Here is a 23,400-nt window from a genome sequence, read left to right as displayed (position 1 = left end):
CCCAGCGCGCGCCAACCGCTGCGGCGCCCCGGAGGGACCCGCCCACCCGCCGCCACACCCTATTCTCATTGGCGCCTCTTACTTCTCCGCGGATTGGCTACCTCGGGACCCAATAAGCCAGGCCTGAGTCCTACTTCCGGTGAGAGCGAGTCCGCCCCCTGCAGAAGCCGGAAGAGTGCGTTTGCTCGCGCTCCCTAAGTCGGCAGCTGGGAGCCCGGGGGGCGGGGCCCGGGGAGGATATATAAGGAGGAGGGGCGGAGGGGCGGGGCTCAGGAGGCCTTGAGGGGCGGGGCCTGCGGGGAGTGGAGGAATTAAATGAAGCTGGGCGGGCCTTACGTAAACTCAGTGGCAAGGGCTTGGTGGGCGAGGCCTTAAGGGGTCTGCCTGGGCGCGGTCTGTGGCCAAAGGACTCGGGTACCGAGTGGGCGGGGCGATTGTGAGGCGGAGCCTGGCGTGGAATGGTTAGCTCGCTCCGCGGTGCTGTGCAGCATGGGACATCGCACTCTATCCTCTTTCCCGGCCCTGTGGGCCTCCATCCCCTGTCCACGCTCAGAGCTGCGCCTGGACCTGGTTCTGGCCTCCGGACAGTCCTTCCGGTGAGTGACCCCGACTCCGGGCCCCTCGACACTGTAGGTCTGGAGTAAAGGATGAGGGTGATGGAGGAAACCTCAGGGTACAGAAGAGGAAACTGTGGCACGGGTAGTGAGCCTGTTTACTTACCTCCTTTACAAAGTGGAGGTAAAAAGCCAGTGCAGGGACGCCTGAGTGGCTGAGTCGATTAACCATCCGACTCTTGATCTCTACTCAAGTCTTGATCTCAGGGTCGTGAGTTCAAGCTCAGCATTGGGCTCCATGCCCAGCGTGGAGCCTACATTATTTAAAAAAAAAAAAAAAAAAAAAAAAGCCAGTGCAGTGTTCTGAGGAGTTATGGTAGGGTGGGAGGGCCCCAAAGAGTGCAAGAAGGAAAACTGAGTGCCAAGGCTGCTGTGTGCCTGGGGGCTCAGGTGGAGGGAGCAAGACCCTGCACACTGGACTGGCGTGCTGGCGAACCGGGTATGGACATTGACCCAGACTGAGGAGAAGCTCTACTGTACTGTGTACCGAGACGACAACGGATGGGTTGGCAGACCCACACCAGAAGAGCTAAAGACTGTGCACCAGTACTTCCAGCTGGATGTCAGCCTGGCTCAACTATATCACCATTGGAGTTCTGCAGACCCCCACTTCCAAGAGGTTTCACAGAAATTCCAAGGTGAATTCAAGGATTGGGGCAGGGATCGGAGTTCTTGTAATTTGATTAAATTTACAGTTTCACCGTCTGTAAAATGGGTATTATACCCACCTCATAAAATTTTATGAGGATTAAACGAGCTAATACGTCTAAAGTTTCGCTTAGAATAGGGCCTGACACATAGTAATTATTATTACTATTATTATTGTTCTGCTGATTACCAGAATGTACTGACAGGATAGTGAACCAAATCCTGGCTGTGTGATCTGGGGCAGGTGACGTCATTCATTCTGTAAATATTTATAGAACATCTGCTATGTGATTGGGAATATATCAGTGAACAAAACAGACACAAATCCCCATCCTCATAGTGTTTACATTGTGGTTTCTATGTCTGTGGAATGTAATGATAGCCCAGACCTCACCGATGCCATGAGGAATGAGAACTCTGGTATTGCCTTCTCTGACATCTCAGTCCCTCATTCCCCAGGGATCCTTCTAGATCTTTGGTGCCCAGGATCTGAGGGTGGAAAGAGGCCACTTCTGACAGTAGGTCTGTATCCTATCCCCTACCTTTCTGGTCCCCAGGTGTGCGACTCCTGCAACAGGACCCCATTGAGTGCCTCTTCTCCTTCATCTGTTCCTCCAACAACAACATTGCTCGCATCACTGGCATGGTAGAACGGCTCTGCCAGGCCTTCGGACCTCGGCTCATCCAGCTTGATGATGTCACCTACCATGGCTTCCCCAGCCTGCAGGCCCTGGCTGGTGAGTAGATGGGTCCCTCAGACCCTCCAGTAGCATTCAAGGTCTCTTCAGTTCTTCCCTGGACCATCTCCCATCTCAAAGCTTCCTGCCCTCCCACTGTCCTCCAGAACCACCTTGCCTGGTCTGATCAGCCTCACCTCATCCTCCCCATATGTCCCTGAAATGTCAACACCTCGCCAGTCTTTGCTTCATACCCCAGGAGTTCAATGCTTCGTCAAAAAAACCAACTGTATATGGTATACAGTACTTTGGGGTTAAGAGCACTCATTCTGGAGAAGACTGCCTAGGTCTGTCTGAATTCTTGGCGTCTAACTATATGATCTTGAGCACATTATTTAGTCTCTCTGTGTCAGTTTCTTCATCTGTGGAACAGGATAATAATGACACCTACCTATCAGTTGCCACAAGGGTGAAGTAAAGAAATACACATCCTGCACCTAGGGCAGTGTTTGACATCCAGGAATTATGCAAAAAATTTAAGTTGCTATCTCTACAGTGAACCCAACAATTTTGCATTCAAGAACATAAGTGTTCTTCATAGCAGCTCTGTAAGGCGAGTATTTTACAGAGGCAAGTATATCAGTTGGCAGATGTGAGAATAAAGCTAGGAGAAGTGCTTAGGGACCACACAGCAAGGAGATACGCCACCTAGAGAAAAGAAAATGTTTTTGGTACTTAGAAACCCAGTCTTGGGGGGAAAAAATAGAAACCCAGTCATGGGCCTCAGCCCCCAGTTTAGTAGTTATAAGACCAAAAGAATTGATTTACCTATTCAAGCTTCTCTTGTTTGTAGGATGGGAATAATCCTTTCTATCCAGAAGGATTTGAGTGGTGACCAAAGCAGTCATGAGGTAGGGTACTCTAATGGTCTAAGAGCAGGGGCTTTGGTTTCCCAGACCTGGGTGCAAGATCCCATGTCCTTTCTTGAGCAAGTTATTTTTTTTTCTAAGTTATTATTTATTTATTTATTTAAAAAATTTTTTTAAAGATTTTATTTATTTGAGCAGGAGAGAGAGCAAACACAAGCGGGGGGAGAGAGAGAGAGAGAGAGAGAAAGAGAAGCAGACTCCCTGCTGAGCAGGGAACCCCACGATCCCAGGACCCCAAGACCATGGCCTGAGCAGAAGGCAAATGCTCAACCGACTGAGCCACCCAGATACCCCTCTTGAACAAGTTATTAACCTAAATAACGGTATTGTTATCAGGGTCCTTGAAAAAAGCGTGATAATATACCTAAAGCACTTTGCCAGCACAAGATACCCAGCACTTGATAATAGAAGCTATCATTGTTATTATGGTTATTATTTGAGATTATGGGCGTGAATGTACTTTAGAAAGTTCCTCCAGGGCAGCGTGTCCTTCTCAGTCCCTCTTCTAGTACCCAAAACTGGGTGGTAGGTGCTCAGAAAACATTTGTAGAGGGGCAGAACCCAAGTTTGAACCCTTTCCTTTGCACATGTAAGTGTCCTGGGGCCTCCCAGGGGGCGATGAGGTGGGAGAGGGGTGCTTAGGAAAAGCATTCCTGTGGGGAAGAGGGTTCACACACTAGCTGGAAGATAGGAAGTATTTGAAGATGCCTGAATCCTACCCTCTGTACCCCCAACAGGGCCAGAAGTAGAGGCTCAGCTCAGGAAGCTGGGCCTGGGGTACCGTGCCCGCTACGTGAGTGCCAGTGCCCGAGCCATCCTAGAAGAACAGGGCGGGCTGCCCTGGCTGCAGCAGCTGCGCAAGGCCCCCTACGAGGAGGCCCACAAGGCCCTGTGCACCTTGCCCGGGGTGGGCACCAAGGTGAGGTCCCAGGGGGATAGAAGCTACCCTTATCACCCATGCAGAGAGCAGCAGAGGAGATAAGGCAGGCCTGAGAGCTGGTACATGCTGGGCTTCTGGAGGCAGAGCAAGAAGAGAAAGGATATGAGCAGGTGTTTTACTAGAGAAAATGCAAATTTCAGAAAGAGTATAGAGAACGTTGTCCCGTGAGTGTATTTTTTAAAAAGGTCATTTGTTCAGGTGCACATATACACTGGTATATTTATACAGAAATTTCCAGAAGGAATCCTAGGAAACTTAATACTGGTTACCTTTGGGAAGACAAATGGAAAGATGTTTCCCCTTTTCATGTTCTTATCTTGAAATTACCTGTACTTATAAGAGTTTTTGTTTAGTATCAACAAGGTTTGCTAGCAGTAAGATGATTGGGAATTGGCCATTTATTTCCTTCTTTATACTTCTCTGTAGTTTAAAAAATGAATTTTTGTTTAAAAAACTTTTTTTAATAGACTCTGAACTTCAGCCTAACAGTAAATCTGGGTTCTACCTCTTCCTGGCCATGTAACCTTGGCCAAGTCCCTTCGCCTTTCTGAACCTCCATTTTCTTGTTTGTAGAATGGATATAGTACTGTCTTCTTTCAGGTTATGATGAGAACCTGGCCCACGTAGATGTTCACGCAGTAGAACTCTCATCATAGCTATTTTAAAGCTATTACAAGAGGGTATATATTGATGTAGAATATAAAATAATAGTAACCTCAGAGTGGAGAAGGAAACAGCTTTGGGACCAGAAGCAGGATACTGGCCGGATCCTATCATTCCTCCTCCGTGGCTCACTCTTTTTCTCTCAAAGGTGGCTGACTGCATCTGCTTGATGGCCCTAGACAAGCCCCAGGCCGTGCCCGTGGATGTCCACGTGTGGCAGATTGCCCAGCGTGACTATAGCTGGCACCCCAGCACATCCCAGGCCAAGGGTCCAAGCCCCCAGACTAACAAGGAACTGGGTAAGGAGAGAGTGGGATGCTGGGGCTGGTAGTGGGTTGAGGTGGTAAAAAGTTTTCACACCTCTCCACAAAATCCCACTCCTGTGGACTGGGAATAGGAGGGCCAGTTAATTTTGCCTTATCACTTTCTGGTGTAGGAAACTTTTTCCGGAGTCTGTGGGGACCTTATGCTGGCTGGGCCCAAGCAGTAAGTATACTGAAGCTTCTGCTCCTCCTCCTCCTCCTCCTCCTCTTCATCTGGCCCAGACTCCTTAGGACTCCTCCCCCTCAGCCCTGACTTAGTCCACTCCTCCACCACCACCACTATTCCAGGTGGTCCTACAGGACTCTTCACCCATCCCAGCCCTGACTCTAGTGGACGCTCCTTGCCCCAACCCTGCTCCCCCTGAAGTCTTGTACCTCTCCACACTGCCACCAGCCCTACCAGCTCTGACCCCGTATACCCTGACCTCACACATTATCCATTCCTCTGCCCCCAGGTCCTGTTCAGTGCTGACCTGCGCCAACCCCACCGAGCTCAGGAGCCATCAGCAAAGCGCAGGAGATCTACAGACCTAGAAAGCTAGGTGGGGGACACTGGACAAAGGGATTTCCCCAAGTACCTTTCCCAACTTCCCTCTGCCATCCAGCCTCTTGCTGGGAAGGGAGCTTCCTGCAACTACCTCAGAGGCCGGGTCCACTCAAATGAAGCAGTTTGCACAGCAATGTGGGGTGAGGATTATCTGGGGAGACGGTGCTACCTATGTTTTTATCTCTTCCCTTTATTACAAGAAAGAACAATAAAATAGAAACATTTGTATGGAAAATGCAGTGGAGGAGTGATAGGGAAAGGGGTGGGGAGGCAGTGGAGCAGGGTAACTCTCCAATTTGGGGAGGGAAGGGGAGCAGGCTGCCCCAACCGCTCCCACACAAAGGGGTCGGACCCTGAATCTAGGGCCCTAGAACTTCGGGGGCAGCGTAGGGGACAGTTCTGGGCCCGGCTCCACGCAGCCATCTCGACAGCAGCAGCCAGCCGCTGGCCCTACATGGGGAGAGAGAACAGAGTTGGCTGCAGGAGCAGACCCTCCACTCCAGCCTGGATGCCTCTTCAGGGACCACTTATGCCCTTCCACAGAGCACTGGTCCTCACCCCCAGCTGCTGGCGTCAGCAGCTCCCCGTGGCTTGCCGTCGGTCCCTGCCCCTCCTGACTGGTGCCCAGCTGGAGCTTCCTCATATGCCGCACCACGGCCGTGGCATTGAAAGCTTGCTGTGGGGAGAAGGAGAAGGGACTTTTGAGAGTGGGAGATCATGTGACAGGTCTACTGGGGGATTCTTACAGTGGTTTTATTATTTTCATTCAGGTGTTATTGGTTGATCCCCTAAGACTTCCCTGAAACCACTACCAGGCTTTATTAAATGACATACAGCCATATTATATATTCATACAAACATATATGCATATATGTAAGATGGGTATATATATATGAACAAGTATATATAGCCCTTTATGTATAATTGATTCATATTCACATCATTGCAAACCCTTAATACAACATTATATGTCAGGCACTGTTCTAAGCACTTTATTTAGCAATTCATTTAATCTTCACAGAGGTCTTTGAGGTAGGCAATGTTAGTGTCACCATTGCCATAGGAGAAAACTGAGGCACAGAGAGGCTAAATTACTTGCCCAGATGTGTGTGTATCATTTTCTCTTCAACATATCCACAGAGGTGTCCTGCATATCCCTCAAAACCAAAATCATCACCCCCCCCTAAGTATGTGCCCCTGGAATCCCCATCTCAGTGATAATACCACCATTCACCATTTCCCTATCCAAGATATTAGGCCACCCCTTGATCGCCTCTCTCTGCCAATGTCTCTTCTACCATCACTTCTTGTCATTTCTACATCCTAAAGGACTCCTGAGCCATCTGCTATTCTCTGGTCTAAGCCCTCCCCATCTGCCCACATCTCTACCATAGCCTCAGAAGGGGTCTCCCAGCCTTAAGTCCATGCCTCCCTCTGCACTGTGAGAGCCCTTTCTGGAAGGTAGATTACTGCTGAAAATCCTTCTGGGGCTCCCCCATTATCTTCAGGACTGAGTCCGTTCTCCACTGTGGCACTTGAGGCCTCTACCTGCATTTCCAGTCTGGGCTCCTGCCCTGTAGCCCCTCCAGTCCATCCAGGCTTACTGAACATTTGCACTTTCCTGAGTGGCCACACTCTTTCTCTTGCCCCTGACCTTCTGCATACCAGTTCCCTATGCCTCAGACATGATTCTGCTGTACCTGGCTAATTCCCACTCAGCTGTCAGGTCGAATAGGTCTGTCAGGCCATCAGCAACCCTACATCCATCCCTTCCAGGACCTCATAGATTAGAGTAGATGTCTATAAGAATTATACTGTTCTCCCTCTAGACTTGGACTGTCACTGGGGTAGAGTAGGTGTCAGGGAGTGTTGAATGAATGAGTGAACGAGATTCTTCAGTAAGCATCCCTGAGCAGTTACTGTGTGCTTGACTTGATGATAGGTGCTGTGGGGGCTGAGGTCTGGAGTGGGGTGGGGAGGAGGCCTGAGGATGCTGAGACCCAAGACTAGGGATGTGGGCTCACCTTCCACTTGCTCTTGGCAAAGTTCTTCTTGATCTGCTCACTCACGGACTGGTGAATATTCTTATCCAGAGCCGTATCTCCTGCAATCCTAGGATGGGGGTGTGTGGAGGGTTGTCTGTGAAGGCAGAAACAGGCTTGAGGGCCCCAGACCCCACCCCAGCTTGCAGCTTGTGGGAGCTCTCACCACGGGTGCTGCAAGGCCTGTTCACAGGTGAACCTCTTCTCTGGATCCTTCTCCATCAAGTGCCGGATGAAGTCTTTGGCTAAACCCCCAAGACAAAAGCAAAAACAGAAACAGCATGGTGGTGCCTGTGGACACCCCCAAAGACAAAACCCACCCCCTCAGGTCTGGCCTGGCACTTAAGCAAGACGAGAGGCCAGATTTGTCCATGCACACCCGATCCCACCTGTACTCTTTCTCTAAGCCCTCTGCCCACCCCAGCCTTCCAGCTCTCTCCGTTTTCCCTTATGAAAAACTTGTTCTTAAAGAAGATTCTACTCAGTGCATTCACACTGATGTTTAAGTGCCTGATAATGGCTTCACGGGTTTGCCTCCTAATAGGAGGCACAAAAGGACAGATGAAAACCTTTATGGCAGTGTTTCAGGCATTAAGAAGTCCACAGGTGAGGTATTTTCAAAAATCCTATTTTTGAAGGCTGAATGAATGCATGCCTACAAGCTTCTCAGACTGGAGGCCAGGCAGAGGGAAGCACCTGGGGTGGGATGTCTAGTCTCAAAGACAGCTCTTAGTTTGGGGCTGGGGAATGTGACCAAGGCAAGCAGTGAAGAGACCCCAAAGCAGCTGAGAAAGGCACCAGAGGTAGGGCCCAGGGGAAGAAGGCAAAGCCTCAAATACCAGAATCAGAGATGTCGTCCCAGTAAGGAGAGTCAAATTCGTACTCGGCCTTCAAAATCTGTTCAAAGAGTTTGGCATCATTCTCGTCATAGAAGGGGGGGTAACCGCAGAGCCTGGGCAGGGAGAAACTCATCCTCGTATCCACTTTCAGGGCACCCATTGGCTCCAGGATGGAGCTTTGGGGCGATCTTGGGTCAAGTAGCACCCATAGGAAGGAGGTCCCCCTTTTACAAAGAGGGGAAATGGAAATCTGACCCTCTCTGATTTTTTCATCCCTGTCCAGCTACACTGGCATTTCTGTTCCTCAATTTGCTACCATCTTTCCTTCCTCGGGGCCTTTGCACTTGTTCTTCCTTCTGCCTAAACCATTCTTCCCCCACACCTTGAATGTCTGACTCCCTCACTTCATTCAGGATGCTATTCCAATGTTGCCTCCTAAGAAAGGACTTTCCTGACCTTCTTATCTAAAATGGCATCCATCCCCATCTCCCTACCCTGTTTGATTTTTCTTCGTAGTATTCTACTACCTAGCATTACTTTATAGATTTATTTACTTGTTTATTGTCTATCTCCCCTACTAGTGGTTTTGCTCCCTAAGGGCAGGCACTTTGTTTTGTTCTTTGCTAAATCCTCAGTGCTTAGCACAGTGCCAGAAACAGTATGAATTGAATGAAGTAAGCTTAAGCCATTAATGGGTAGATATAAACATAGATGGCAGGAAGGAAGAAATAGAGAGGAGGAAGAAAGCAAAGTAGGGGAGAAGAGAACGTTGGAGCCACACACGCCCCAATGGCCAAGCCCCCACTCACAGAATGTAGGCGATGACCCCAATGGACCAACAATCTACTGCCTTGCTGTAGGGCTTCTGGGCCAGGACCTCAGGGGCTATGGAGGGAAAGGCAAATAGTGGTGACAAATCTCTGCCCTGCAGCTCCCCATTCCTCCCCTACCCATGGCCCTAGCCCAGGGTGCTCCATACCCACATATCCTGGGGTTCCACAGGCTGTGGAGAGCACACTGCCAGGGTCCTCCATCTTGGAGAGGCCAAAGTCAGAGATCATGATCTTGGAGTCTTCATCCAGGCTATAGTACAACAGATTCTCTGGCTTGGAAGGTGGAGGGTAAAGAAGAGGCAGAGATGGCCAGAGGCTGGCAGGACCTTCTGCCTCCCCTAGCACCCCTCAGAAACTGAGCCTCCCAAAGCCACTGTGGCTTCATGGCTGCCATCTTGGTTGAAGGCACAAGAAACTCAAGTTCTCAAGGAGGTTAAAAGTACCAGAAAGGACAAGGGCCTCCAGAATGTGAGAGGGAATTTTCTATAAACTTCAGGTTTGTATTGTGAAACCCTAAAAAATTGTTGAGCACCTACTGTGTGCCAGCATTCTTACCCCATCCCTGTCAGGCCAGTCTGAATAATCCCACTTTACAGATGAGGAAAACAGATGCCTTTCGAGGCAAAGTGACTTGCCTAAGAAACTACAATTAGGGAGTAGCATGGACAGAATTCCAGCCCAGAACTATCTCACCCAGCCCCCTTCTAGACCTAAGGAGATGTACTACAAAATGTGAACCCATCCTAGTCACTGAGGTATAGGACTTCAGGTGTTTCTGGCTTCTTTATGTTTTTCTGTCCCCTTCAAGTTTTCTACAAAGAGCAAGGGGGACTTTTATTAGCAGAAAAAGATCTAGACATTATTGGATAAAATATCAGCACCATTCACCTTTGTATCCATTTGAGTGTCCAAACTAGAATGGGCAGAGGCAGTTTAGGCTTTACAGGTACACTTTGCAGATGGGAAGCCAAGGCTCGGGGAGGGGATAAGAGTTGCCCCAGGCTGCACAGTGAGGGGTTTGTGGAGGCCCCGTCTGGCACCCCAGCTCACCACACACTTTCACACCCCACCTTGAGGTCTCGGTGTACGATGCCAAGGTCGTGCAGGTACTTGACAGCATCCAGCACCTGGAAGATGAGGCGACTGGCATCCCGCTCTGTGTAGAAGCCTTTCTCTACGATGCGGTCAAACAGCTCCCCACCAGATACCCTGCAGCCGGGGACACGACACTCTGGCCACAGAGGGTAGGGAGGGGTGGCAGGGAGAGGTGTGAGCAAGGGGTGAGGCCACTCACAGCTGCATGATGAGGTAGAGATGGCCCCCACTCTCATAGATGTCATCCAGGGCTACAATGTTGGGGTGCTTGATCCTGAAAGGAGAAATGAGGTAGTTCAGAGCTGAGGGCAGCCATCTTCCTATGCTCACCTCGAAGAACCACCAATGCAATGCCCTGGCCGGGCAGGACAAACCAGAGCTCTGAGTCCCAAAAGGTAAACCTGATTTACCATAATTTATTATGATGTAATGGAAGGTAGGAGCGAACAGAAATAAATAAAACAGTGGGCTCTGGCATCGGACAGACCTGGGTCTCACCTGCCTCTACTGTGCTATTTGGGGGCAAATCTTTTTTACCTCACAGCACTGATCAATATATGATTTTAAAATATTCCTGTGTTTATAAATTGGTCAGCCTCTGCCACCGGAACGCCAACTCCAGGATACCAGGAGCTTTATCTTACCACTGTTCCTCCTACACCTGGTGTAGAGTAAGTGCTCACTTATTCATTGAGTATTAAGCTTCAGTTTCCTCATCTGTAATATGAAGCCAATGATAGTACTTCCCTCAGACAGTTGGAGTGAGAATCATGTGAGAAAATGCAGGTAAGAATCTCAGCACAATGTCTAACACACAATGAATGCTTGATAAATGAACCAAAGATGGTGACTGAGCTTGTTGGAAGGCATGGCTCTGCCACAAAGTTGCTGTGTGACCTTGGGCAAATCCCTTTCCCTCTCTGGGCCTCAGTCCCCCTCCTCCACCCAATAGTGGAAATGACCATTTCATCCCTGCCCAGGGTAGTTAGAAAGTTCAGTGAAGAAGATGCAAGTGAAGCTTCTCTATAGCTTCTCTTCCAGTGAGGGCAGCAGGTTTCACATCAGTATGAGCAAATCATAGACCAGTTGGTTACTGATTTAGTCAGGGGGTCATGAGACAGGCATTTTTTAACTTCCTGAGTGGCTTCAATATATAGGGGGAACTTGAGGTAGGTCTACAATAGCACCAGTTGAGATACATTGCTCTGAGCCACATTCAAGGACTGACTTTTAGATCTGACTGAACAGATTAAACCACTGTAAATAAGCAGTGGCATTTCAATCACATCTGTCATGTTAGCTGTTGCACCAGACACATGAAATAAAGAAATCTCTAATGCACTCCACAACCCTACCAGGTAGAGATTATTACCCCACTTTGTAAGTGAGCAATTTGAGGCTCACAGGTTAAACCCTTTGCCCAAAGCAGAGGTGGGAAGAGAATGGGAGGAGTCAAGGCAGGGTCAACCCAGGCCAGACACACTGTGGCCCACGCACTTGTGCAGGACAGCGATCTCATTCTCCATGCTGCCCTCCTTGCCCTCCAGAGCCTTCTTGGCGATGCATTTGATGGCCACCAGCTTGTGAGTTCTCTTATCTTCTGCCAAGATTACCTCTGAGAAGGCCCCCCTGCAGAGAGAAGGGATTCATGAGGAGGGGAACTGGAACCTTAGCTTCCCTTCAGCCCCTCCTCCATACCCCTATGGGTTAGGTGACCACTTGTGAACCAAGGATGTGGGATGAGCCTCCCTCCATCACTCTTCCAAACCCTGGTCCTTGAGGTGGTCACATGACCCAGGTCTGGCCAATCAGAGTAGTCTATCCCTGGGGACAGTAACTGGGTCCTGCGCAAGCCATTGGCACTTTGAGAATGAGCTGCTCTTTCTTCCCAAGCTGGTAAGATGCGAGTCTGGAGCTAATAGTGGTTCTCTTTGCCACCACTTGAGAAAAGCCTGCTTGAGAATGAAGGTAACACAAAGGAAATCAGAGCTAAGAAATTCCTGATGACAATTTCCTGATAACATCATGTGAGCCCCTGGATCCAGCCATTCCTGAAGCTTATGCCCTGGGCTTTTTGATTTATGCATAATTGATTCATTTATTTTTCTGCTATAATCAATTTGAGTCATGGTTTATTTAATTTGAAGAACCATCAACTTTTTAGAAGTGTAGAATCTCAGGCCTCAAACCCAGACCCACTAAATCAGAATCTGCATTTTAACAAGATCCTCAGATAATTTGTACACTCACTGAAATTTGAGAAACAATATTTTGCAACAAGCTCTTAGAAAAGAACAAATTCATTTGCACTAAAGTTCACTATAAGGAAGATTTACTGGAGTATTCTTTCTAGGACTTTTTGCCTTCCCTGGGAAAAGAGGAAGTCATATGTCAAAAGTATCTTTCATGCTGAAATCTCAATCATCAGAATAACTAGTGACTGTGGTAGCCTCATTGCTGGTTTCTAGTCTTGTCCCTCCACAATTTACCCTCCATGCTTTGGCCAGAGTGACCATTCTGGATTGCAAACCTGCCAAGATGTCTTAAATGTCTTCACATGGCTCTTGAGATAAAGTCCAACCTCCATAGCTTGGCTTTCAAGACCTGTTGTCTCCCCCCAGCCTCTTCTTATACTCTTCCCCCAGCCTCTGATTATGAGCTCTACCATTCTTTACCTCTTTCCACACATAACCTGCTTCTCAGACTTTGCTTATGCTCTTCCTTCCTTCCTTCTGCAGAAAGGGTTCCCCTAGGTAGAAGCCACCATTCTGGGCTCTACAGAGTCCTTATTCCTGACTTTAACGGGAGCACATAATAAACCCTGTTGCATTTTCCCTGGGTGTGTTCCCTGAACATGTTTAGGATCAACTGGAGGGGCAGAGATTAGGTTTGAGTTATTTCTGGATTCCCCCCACTGAGAAAAGAGCCATGCCCAGCTTCAGTTCCTAAACCTAGGCCAAGAACAGCTCTTGGCCAAAAGTTGGAAAAACTGGCTCCTTCATCCTCCTCTACTTTATTCTTTTCACAGGAACCCAGAGCTGCAGCCAAGAGCAGCCTCTGTTCCACCCACTGTCAGCCAGTAGTGAAAAGATGGGCTGGACCAGGCCATGGCAAGGCTACCATGGGACACGGACTATAGGAAACAGGAAGCAGTGATCAAGTGACCAGAGGAAGTACCACCCTGGACTCAGCCTCCCCAGGCAGCCAGGCCCAAGAGTGAGGACCTTCTCAAACCACACCCCAGTTCAGGGACAGCCTCACCCTCCACCCCCGCTTGCCTGCCCTGAGACTCACGTTCCCAGAACATCACGGAAGTCGTAAATGTCCCTAATGTCCTCCACCTCCTTCCAGCTGGGGCCGTCCACTGCCCCCGGCATGGCCCACTGCCCCCTGGCCACAGCCAGGGCTCCTGAGAAGAGGAATGGAGGGAAAAGACTCAATGGGGCCCAGCCTTCCATGTTGTAACTTAGGCAACTGAGGCCCCATTCAGTCATTCAGCCTGCATGTATTCATTCCTTGATTCATTCATTTGACAAAGTTATTCAGCAAATTCATACATTTACCAGTCATTTGTTCCACAAATCTGCATGCCTTGAAAATCCTTCAAGTGGCAGCAGAGTTCTTTTTTCAACACAGCCATTTGTTCATTCATTTATCCGGTTTATCTCCCAGTTTCTCCCTCTCCAAATCCAAACACTCAGAAGAAGGACACTGACCCCCAGGAAGACAGCAGAGAAGACCCTAGAGCAGCTGTAGAAGCCCACAGTCCTGGAGTGTCACCCTGTCCCAGAACCAGCAATGTCTCAGCCCCACCCTGGGAATTGCTGGGGTGTCTCCTCTCCTTCCTCTTTCTTCTCCCACCCAGACTCTCGGAAATCAGGTTTCCGGCAGCCTGGGCTTCCAGCAATATCTCAGCCACGTTTTTAAATAGCTCCTTCTACACTGTTACCATGGCAACAGCAGCCACAGCTGGAGCTCCCCAGGCCTCCCAATACCCCCTCTCCCTCCTGGCTCCCTGTTTGGGTCCCAGAAGCCTGAGAAATGGTACCACCCAGCCTGTCTCCTCCTGGCTTCTTCTGACCCTGATCTAGCCTGTACCATTTTCCACTGAGACCTCTGCTAGCTGGAGGCTGGGCATTCTCTCCCCATTTATCAGATGGAGAATGAGGAGACTGCGGTTGGTGATAGATAGGGACTGGGTCCATTGTTGCCCAAATGATGACTGGCTGGGGTCTAGCTAAGCTTGCTGAGGGCTTGTTAACCCCACTGTGATGTGGTCTCTCTTAGCTGGCCTTTCCAATAGGCAGCCAGACTAGAGCCCATTCAGAGCCCAGCATGCTGTTTGACCTCAAGGAAGGCACTTTCCCTTTCTGTTTCCTCTGTGGGAGAATGAGGGATGGTGTCCTGAGTAGAGTCAAGGTGTGAGATCCCACTCCTTGGATGGGACCTGGTTCCCAGGGGAGCCTGGCCACCCACCCATCCCAGGGTCAGAAACTTCTAGGAAAGGAGACATGATGATAAGCTCTAAAGGCAAAGTTTTAAAACCCACCTGGAGGCCTGGCAAATACAAGCCCTCATGGGTCCACAGACACACCACACCAAGCTCCACCCACACCCCTGAACCAAAATACCTGCCGTCAGGTTCAGTACATTCCATACCCAGACACCTCAACACCTGATCATACATGTACACCCAGACATCAGCACACATGTCCAAACACACACTCCCCCAGATATCCTCATACCCAAACATCCTTCCCCCAGTTCCCTCTTACACCCTCAAAACACATCTGCACATGCTTAGATGAGATCTCTCTTTCTCTTTCTCTCTCTCTCTCTCTCTCTCTCTCTCTCTCTCTCTCTCTCTCTCACACACACACATCTACTCCTCACCTATGTACCGAACATCCCAGATTCACTCATACCTGACTTCATCCTGTTTCTGTACACCCGAGAAGCTCCTGTGCTCCAAATTGAACCCCAACTCCTTACACACCTAACTTCAAACATCCTCAGTACATGACCGTATAGCCTCAGCTCTTGAGCCAGATACCAGCATGCACAGCACCTTAGACACATCTGCAACAGAAACACTGATTCCCAGACATCCCCACCCATAAGGACACCTTTATACGGCAACTCCATATCTGAGCCGCCCTGCCTGTGCTAAGACATTAGCACACCCCAACACAGCCCCCACACATCTAGAGCTCCAAATGCCAAGTCCTTCCATATTCAGGCCCAGCTGAACCCAGGCGCACAGCACACACACAACACGCACACACACACACACCCTCCCCACCTTCCTCTAATACCCACTCAGTTCCCCACCGGCTGCCTGGCACCTGCTGGGCCTGGGGCTGAAGCTGGAGAGAAAGGCCCTGCCCTGCCCTACCCTGCCCATCCAGACTCCAGCCCGCCCCGGCACCCACTCCCACCCTTGGGGGAGGGTATCCAGGGACTGGGGAGACCTAGCCGCCCCTCCTGGGCGCCCCGGAGCATGGGCGGGATGGGTCCCGGGGCTGTACCTACGGCTGCCCCGCCGCGGGGCTGGCTGGGAGGCCCGAGGTGGCTGGCGCCGAGCTCTGGCTGCCGGTTGCCGCCCGCCGCCCGCCGCCGCTGCGCTCCTGGCTCGCCCGCCCGCTCTCTGGCTGGGGCTCGGCTCGGGCTCTGCTGGCCCCCTCCGCCCGCCTGCGGCTCTGATGTCAGTGGAGGAGGAGCCTGCGGCGGAGCGACGAGGGACTGGGAGGCTCCGCGGCGCTCCCGGGCTGGGGAAGGGGCACGGTAGTTGAGTGGGAACCCCCTAGTTTGGGTCAGCTCTTCTGGACTCTTCCTTCCCTTCCTCTCTGCTGGGGCCCCCATTTCACAGAGGGGACACCTGAGGCCCAGAGAGACGAAGGGTTCAAAATCAGCAGCTGGTCAGAGGCAAAATCAATTCGAATCCAGGTCTGTGCGATGCCAGAGTCTGGCCGGTTCCACCAGTCGTTTGTGGAGTTTCAGACCAGTTCTGGGAGCTCCCTTGGGGATCTTGGGCTCTGTCTCCCCACCTTCCCCCCAGTGCCCAGAAGGGAATTAGGCCCTCAAAAGGGCTCAGGAGACTGAAGGGGGGGGGAGGGTAGAGAAAGGGCAAAGCAAGAGTAGACAGTGAAGAGAATGGAGGCAGTTATAGGGTGGCGGCCCCAGTTGACAGGCAGGAGGAAAACAGACCTGTAGACCCTGCAGTGTCCCTGGGCCAGTGCCCTGCACCTGCCCCTCAAAATAGGTGTGGTGCCCCAAGGCACTGCTATGGAGAGGGGAAGGGAGGAGGGAGAGTTAAATCAGGATCCTGGAGGAAGCAAGCCAAAGACCAAAGTGCCATGTGACTGGGTCAGTGCCAGGGGCTGATGGCTAGGGGCCAGGTTTGGGGTAAGGGAGGAGCACAAACTGCTCCTGGGGTGCAGGCAGGGGGCCAAGGGACCTGACCCAGGTCCTCTTGCGCAAGGTTTTCCTTGGGAAGAAATCTTGTGCAGGGGGAGAGGGGAGCAGCTCAAAGGAAGTAGGGTGGGCCTTGACTGGGGCCAATTAGAGAAGGCACATTGCTGTGACCTCCACTCCACCTTCATCACCTCCCACTGCCCAAATTAATGCATTTTCCAGTGGGACAAAGGAAAAGGGCAATGCTTACCCCAACTCAGTTTCAACTGACTTTTACCTCTCTTATCCTTGGGACTAGGTCAGGGATGGTCGATGTACTGTGCCCATTTTACAGATGGAGAGGATGATGGCTGAGGTTACTAGAAGGCCTTTAAAGACTGGCTTATTTGAGTCACACTTCACCTCTCTGAGACTCAGTTTTTTCATCTCGAATATGAGAATATAGATGACCAACTTAGAATTCTCCTGAGAATTCCATGAGATAATGAATGTGAAGTGCCTGGAATATTGTAAGGGTTCAAATATGAGAGTTAGACTTAATGTAATCTGAGGCTCAGAGAAGGCATCTGATTTATCCAGAGGCAAGGGAGTAAGGGACAATTTCCTTGCTCTGAATCTCAGTATCTTAGACTTCCTAGTCCATGGAAAATCACATTTCCTGCCCAGGGCTGAGCCCCTACTCTCCCCTACACCCACCTATTGAGCTAGAATTGTTTGAACGCAAATTCCTGCTTATCTCATTGACAACGTTCCTAAGGTGATAAGGTGGCCTCTGTCCTGAGGACTTGTACAACTTTTATGCTCTGTTTTACATTTTGCTGGCTTTTGAGCATGTCTGAGTGCACTTACACTTTCTTTTTCTTAACAAACACATTCTCTGTCTTTTTAAAAAAATATTTCTGAAAAAAAATATTTCTGATATTAAATAAGAAATCTGATCAAATTCTTTCACTCGCCAAGTAACAGAATCCCAACCTAAGCCAGCTTTACTGAAGAGGAATCTGTGGCTCACAATAGCTGACTGTAAGATTGAACAAAAAACACCATGGATCAGGGTCTTGGAGACTGGAACTGGAGACACAGTACTCATAGGATTTGCTTTCTTGTATCTCTCCTTGCCTCATTGCCTTTCTCTGCCTGTTGGCTTCCCTTCCTCTTCAGAGTGATCTCTCTGCCTGGCAGAAAACATGATGTGAGGTAGACCCATCTTTCCAAATGAACCCAGCAGGAGAGCCATACCCAGTTTGGCTCTGGGTCTCATATACCAGTCTCAGGGAAGGACTCTGATGAGGTCTGCTAGAGCAAAATGCCTACTGCTTGGCCCCAAACAAACTATTGCCAGGGAAATGGGATACTATATGGGGCAAATGTACTGTCATGGGCAGCCATACCATGGGATGAAGAGGGATATCTTGCCAAAAGGAAATAAGAGTGCTGGCCAGGCATGAATAACAAATCCATCCCAGCGCCACTCCCATCAATCAGGAATAATCAGTATTAGTATTTTTGGTACGTATTCCTCCAGATGTTTTGGGACACATACATATTCACATTTCCTCCTACAGTCCCCACCCTCAATGAGCATATTTCAAGGTTCTAAAACAAAAAGTCAAAGAAAATCAAATATATGAAGGATAAAAGGAAATAATCCTCTTTTCCTCTTTGTTATTAAAAAGATGACAAAACAGCTCAGACATCTCCATCAATTCTTGAACCTGACACTGGAAGGGCAGGCAAATGGTTTTCTAAGATTAGAGAAAATGGAAAAATTCTTTTTTTTTTTTTTAAGATTTTTATTTGAGAGAGAGAGGGAGAGCAGGAGCAGGGGGAGGGGCAAAGGGAGAAGGAGATGGACAAGTAGACTCCCCGCTGAGTGGGGAGACCAATGCAGGGCTCAATCCCAGGACCTGACATCATGACCTAAGTTGAAATCAGATGCTTAAAAAAAAACAAAACAAAAAAAAGAAATCAGATGCTTAACCCACGGACCTACCCAGGTGCCATAAATATGGAAGAATTCTTATGGAAAAGATGGACATGGTTATTTACAAAACAGGAAAAAAAAATTCTTTAACTTCTATTGCTGGAAACAAACAAAAAACCCCTACCCTACTCCAGAATCATATCCAGCATTAAAAGGCACATTTCAGACTGGGGAAATGTCTTATACACAATGGGTTCATATTTCTAGTATGTGAAGAAAACCTAACATTGATCACAAACAGACTAAGAACCCCAAAACTGCTCATTGGAGACAAAACACAATAAACACGGGACATTTTCTACCTCACAAGTAATCAAAGCAGTGCAAACTAAAAGGCCATTTATAGCCTTTCAATTTTGAAGTTTAAAAAACTGTTGACACCAAAGACTGTTGTCAGTGTGAGCAATGGATGCTTCTACATTTCTGGTGGGAAAATGACTTGCTAAAATCTTCTGGAAAGCCATTTGGCAATATGCATCAGGGGCTTAAATAATGTCCAGGCCTTTGACCCAGGCATTCCTCTTCTGGGAATTAATTTCAGGGAAACAGTCCTAAATTAAGACAAAGCTATATACCCCAAGATATTTGAAGAAATATTTTTCTAACAGCAAAATTTAGAAGAAATCACCAAGAAGGGAATGATTTAAAAACATAAGGTATGCTTATGAGATGTAAAACTTCACAGTTGATAAACTGACAGTAATACAACCTACTTAATAAAAGGAAAAAAATGCTTATAATGTTAAGCATTAACACAAACCATACATTATTCATAGCAAAGAGTGGAGAGGTACACCACAAATGATAATAATGGCCCTCAAATTATCTGATTTTGGTTTTTTTCTTCTACTTCTCTCTATATGTCTGTATTCTCTCAACTTTGTTGAATATGCTCAAACTTTATGATCACAAAATCATTTTTTTTAAGATTTTATTTATTTATTCATGAGAGGGGGGGGGGGGAGAGAGTGTGTCAGAAACAGGCAGAGGGAGAAGCAGACTTCCCACAGGGAGCCTGATGTGGGACTCGATCCCGGGACTCCAGGATCACGCTCTGAGCCAAAGGCAGATGCTCAACCGCTGAGCTACCCAGGCGTGCCTCACAAAGTCACTTTTTAAAAATTTTTTAAAAATTATGCCAGGAAAAAAAAAATTGTACCAGAGTGGGATCCCTGGGTGGCTCAGCGGTTTAGTGCCTGCCTTTGGCCCAGGGCGCGATCCTGGAGTCCTGGGATTGAGTCCCACGTCGGGCTCCAGCATGGTGCCTGCTTCTCTCTCTGCCTGTGTCTCTGCCTCTCTCTCTCCATGTCTATCATGAATAAATAAATAAAATCTTAAAAAAAAATTTATGCCAGGGATGCCTGGGTGGCTTTGAGCCTTTGGCTCAGAGCCTGATCCTGGAGTCGAGTTCCACATCAGGCTCCCTGTGGAAGTCTGCTTCTCCCTCTGCCTGTTTCTGACTCTCTCTCTCTCTGTCTCTCATGAATAAATAAAATCTTTAAAAAAAAAAAAAAATATATATATATATAGTGCCAAAAGATGGTGGGAGTGTACCAACTTGGTGTTCAATTTTTAAAGCTTTATTTTAAAAATAACAACAAAGAAATAGAATGGATTTAAACGTCATATCCACCAATTCTTTTCTGTCCTACTATTGAAACAGTGATGGTACATTAAAAGAAATTTTGGGGTATGACAGACCAGGCTTCAAACTCAGTCTCTAATCCTTACCAGCTATGGGACCTTGGACAAATCATTTCACTGTTCTGAGCCTCAGTTTCTTCTTCTATGACCAGGCATAAACATATCGATAAGCATACCTAAAACTTTGTGGGGTTATTCTGAGAATGAGACAGAAAGTGACTTTCAGCCAGTAGGCTAGTTCCTTCATTGTCACTTGAGTTTTCAGCATGTACCTGTTGCATAATAGATGCTCAGTAAGAAATGAGACAAAACAGGGGAGTTTTCGTCTCCTTATATAGACATCGGCTACCCTGAAACAGCTGCTTTTTCTTTTTTTTTTGAAACAGCTGCTTTAAATATTATTTTTCCTTCCATTCTTGAAGCCCCATGTGTTCTAGTCAAGCTCCAAATTTGAGGTTTCCTGTCTGCCCCCATGGTGCCTATCCCTACTTCTCTTCCATTCTAGTCAGGAGCAGCCCATCTCAGGAGGTTCAGAGGTCTCCCTAATATTTACCAGGTCTCACTGATTTCTCTTGGCTAACACAGGCATATTCTAGGGCAATGATTCTTATGCTTTTCTCTGATAATCAACCTATAATTTTGTATGTGGTGGTGCTGACAGGCCCAGAGAGGGACACTTAGAATGGGGCCTCTAGAGTCTACAAAACTGGCTTACAAAACTGGTTCCCCACCAGCTATCTGATCTGGCTCTTCCCCTTTCTGCATCCTAGTTTCCTCAACTGTAAAACAGGGTAATGGTCTTGCCTGCTCTGACATAGAGTTATTGAGAGGAACAAATGCAAAAATTCATGTAAAATGCTGGACAGTCTGGGTGGCTCAGCAGTTTAGCATCGCCTTTGGCCCAGGGGGTGATCCTGGAGACCTGGGATCAAGTCCCACTTTGGGCTCCCTGCATGGAGCCTGCCTCTCTCCCTCTCCGTGTCTCTCATGAATGAATGAATAAATAAATAAAATCTTAGAAGAAAGAAAAAGAAAGAAAGAAAGAAAGAAAGAAAGAAAGAAAGAAAGAAAGAAAGAAAGAAAGAAAGAATCACCGTGTGAAACTCAATCTCCACTTGCTGTCCAATTTATGGAGAATATTATCAATATATGAATCCAGTGGAGAAATTTCTCCAGCATGAGAAATTATGCAACTTTTGGTCAGGAAAACTGGGAGATGCCCTTTTCTCTGATACCGGATGTTCTAAGACTTCATCTTATCTCCATTTTGTCTTAGCTTCCAGGAAGCTTAGAGCTAATCTGATGCTTAATGACAGCAGTTCCATTAAACCTGATGGGATTAATTTTATATTTGTATTTCATGAAATTCACTGTACACATCCTCAATTATAAGCTTTCTCAAAATTCTTTTGAGGAAGGAAAGAAGGGAAAAAAGAAAAAGCAAGCAAGCAAAGGAGGGAGAGAGGAAGGGAGGGAGGTAAGGAAAGAAGGAAGAAAAAGAACAGAGAGGGAGGGAGGAGAGAAAGGAAGGAATCGGGTACATTTTGAAGAGAGTATTTGTTCTACTGTTGCAGCTAAAATATAGATTTGGTTTCCCTAATAGACACTCAAAATAGTTGTGATTTTTAAAAAATATTTTATTTTTTTATTTATTCATGAGAGACACAGAGAGAGAGAGAGGCACAGAGACACAGGCAAAGGTTGAAGCAGGCTCCATGCAGGGAGCCTGACATGAGACTCGATCCTTGGACTCTAGGATCATGTCCTGGGCCAAAGGCAGGCGCTAAACTGCTGAGCCACCCAGGGATACCCAATAGTTGTGATTTAAATAAAATGGAAGTGTATACCAATCTGGCCATCATCAGTAGTCTGAGGCTGGTATGATGACTATAAGGAGGAGGGATCCTGGCTTCTTCTCACCTTGTTGCTCATTGTTCCCATGAGGTTATCTCTGACCACATGTTTCAGGATGGCTTGCCACCATGTCTCATCCCAGCCAGAGGCAAATGGGAACATGGAAGGCATACCCCTTGAGACTCATGACCTCATTGTTACACACATTTCTTCCACTCACACCCTATTGGCCAAAACTTCATTACATGATCACACCTAACTGCAAAAGAAGCTAGGGTATTTAGTCTTTGAGGCATATGTCCCATTAAAAATCAGAGGTTCTATTAACTATTGAGGGAGAACAGGTTTTGGAGGACATCTACCAGTTTCTGCAGCATCCACCGTCTCAGATGTATTTCTTTGCACATGATCGCACTCCAGTCTGCCCTATTTCACTCTCACCTCCTCTAATCAGTCTGGTTTCCATGGTGCTATCAGGGTGCTTCCCAATTCAGAGCGCTATTACGGCACTTCTCTGCTCACACACCACTCCTGAGTCCCTACTATGTACAAAAGTGATTCTCAAACTTTAATATGAATCAGGAGTCACCTGGAGAGCATGTTAAAACAGAGATGACTGGAGCCCATCCCCCATCCCAGAGTTTCTGATTCGGTAGGTCTAGGACCTAAGATTTTGCATCTTTAGTAAGTTGCCAGGTGATCCTGTTGCTGCTGGCCCAAGGACCACACTTCTTTTTGTTTAAGATATTATTTAAATGTAATCTCTACACCCAATGTGGGGCTCGAACTCACAACCCTGAGATCAAGAGTTACATGTTCTGTTGACTGAGCTAGCCAGACCCTCTCAAGGACCACACTTAGAAAACCACTGACCTTGAGAATAAAGCCCATGCTCCTTAACCTGACATTCACAGCTAGCCTGGTTTCAACCTACTTTCCAGCTTCATTTGTCCTTCCCCTCCCCCTCCACACACCTAGGGCTCCAGCCACAGTGATGTTCTCACCTCTCTCTAAGCAGGCCAGCTGTTCACACCTCTGTGCCTCACTGTTCCTTTTGTCTGCAATGTCTTCTGCCTGGTAACTTCCTTTCCACAACCTCCCTGAAGCTTTTCCTGACCTTCTAAACTGTTATTAAAGCATTCTGCGCTCCCGGGTCCTTGCAGACTTTGTACATTCTTCCATTATTCCTCTTATTGCCTTGTGTTTTGATTGTCTTTCCAGCTGTCTTCCTGTTTCTGGAGCCTTAGGTGACTACAGAGCTCTCAGCCATGGCAACAGGCTCACTGAGTGAGGAAACAAAAGTATGAATGAGGAAAGGGAGGCAAGTAGATGGAATGAATAAAAGAAGGAAGTG

At 48.0% G+C, this 23,400-nt stretch overlaps 2 protein-coding genes across 6 annotated transcripts; one reads left to right on the top strand and one right to left on the bottom strand.

The window, feature by feature from the left end:
• Positions 1-283: 283 nt before the first annotated feature.
• On the top strand, positions 284-5,576 carry OGG1 (8-oxoguanine DNA glycosylase). Of its 3 annotated transcripts, XM_025450674.2 has the most exons (7): positions 284-596; positions 1,005-1,252; positions 1,820-1,999; positions 3,606-3,787; positions 4,620-4,770; positions 4,908-4,957; positions 5,250-5,576. In XM_025450674.2, the coding sequence occupies exons 1-7, from the start codon at positions 490-492 to the stop codon at positions 5,334-5,336; spliced, it is 1,005 nt and encodes a 334-aa protein (XP_025306459.1). In that variant the 5' UTR covers positions 284-489; the 3' UTR covers positions 5,337-5,576. The 3 variants fall into 3 exon arrangements, with proteins under 3 accessions (XP_025306459.1, XP_025306468.1, XP_025306478.1); XM_025450683.3 differs by lacking the exons at positions 4,620-4,770; positions 4,908-4,957; positions 5,250-5,576 and adding an exon at positions 2,793-2,850 and having other exon boundaries at positions 3,606-3,744; XM_025450693.3 differs by lacking the exons at positions 3,606-3,787; positions 4,620-4,770; positions 4,908-4,957; positions 5,250-5,576 and adding exons at positions 2,793-2,850; positions 3,007-3,104.
• On the bottom strand, positions 5,512-15,832 carry CAMK1 (calcium/calmodulin dependent protein kinase I). Of its 3 annotated transcripts, none has more exons than XM_025450660.3 (12): positions 15,679-15,832; positions 13,445-13,559; positions 11,648-11,779; positions 10,350-10,424; positions 10,126-10,264; positions 9,202-9,328; positions 9,032-9,107; positions 8,223-8,335; positions 7,550-7,628; positions 7,366-7,453; positions 5,900-6,017; positions 5,512-5,791 (listed from the first exon to the last, which is right to left on the bottom strand). In XM_025450660.3, exons 2-12 carry the CDS (start codon positions 13,525-13,527, stop codon positions 5,709-5,711), a joined length of 1,113 nt encoding a protein of 370 aa, XP_025306445.1. In that variant the 5' UTR covers positions 13,528-13,559; positions 15,679-15,832; the 3' UTR covers positions 5,512-5,708. The 3 variants fall into 3 exon arrangements, with proteins under 3 accessions (XP_025306445.1, XP_035558594.1, XP_048954582.1); XM_035702701.2 differs by having other exon boundaries at positions 15,683-15,760; XM_049098625.1 differs by lacking the exon at positions 13,445-13,559 and having other exon boundaries at positions 15,679-15,775.
• Between the last annotated feature and the right edge of the window lie 7,568 nt (positions 15,833-23,400).

The sequence above is a fragment of the Canis lupus genome, chromosome 20, assembly GCF_003254725.2.
Source record: "Canis lupus dingo isolate Sandy chromosome 20, ASM325472v2, whole genome shotgun sequence".
NCBI lineage: Eukaryota > Metazoa > Chordata > Mammalia > Carnivora > Canidae > Canis > Canis lupus.
The sequence above is the reverse complement of the archived record's forward strand: the minus strand, read 5'-3'. Positions and strand labels throughout refer to the sequence as shown.

Bases quoted from the DNA above. Each gene is read 5' to 3' on its own strand.
- OGG1 (XM_025450674.2), top strand. From the start codon at position 490: ATGGGACATCGCACTCTATCCTCTTTCCCGGCCCTGTGGGCCTCCATC. The intron at 3,788-4,619 runs GTGAGGTCCCAG...TTTCTCTCAAAG, and splicing joins TGCCCGGGGTGGGCACCAAG to GTGGCTGACTGCATCTGCTT. The intron at 4,958-5,249 runs GTAAGTATACTG...CTCTGCCCCCAG, and splicing joins ATGCTGGCTGGGCCCAAGCA to GTCCTGTTCAGTGCTGACCT.
- CAMK1 (XM_025450660.3), bottom strand. From the start codon at position 13,527: ATGCCGGGGGCAGTGGACGGCCCCAGCTGGAAGGAGGTGGAGGACATT. The intron at 11,780-13,444 runs GTGAGTCTCAGG...TTCTCTCTGCAG, and splicing joins TTCCGTGATGTTCTGGGAAC to GGGGGCCTTCTCAGAGGTAA. The intron at 9,108-9,201 runs GTATGGAGCACC...TTCCCTCCATAG, and splicing joins TGGAACCCCAGGATATGTGG to CCCCTGAGGTCCTGGCCCAG.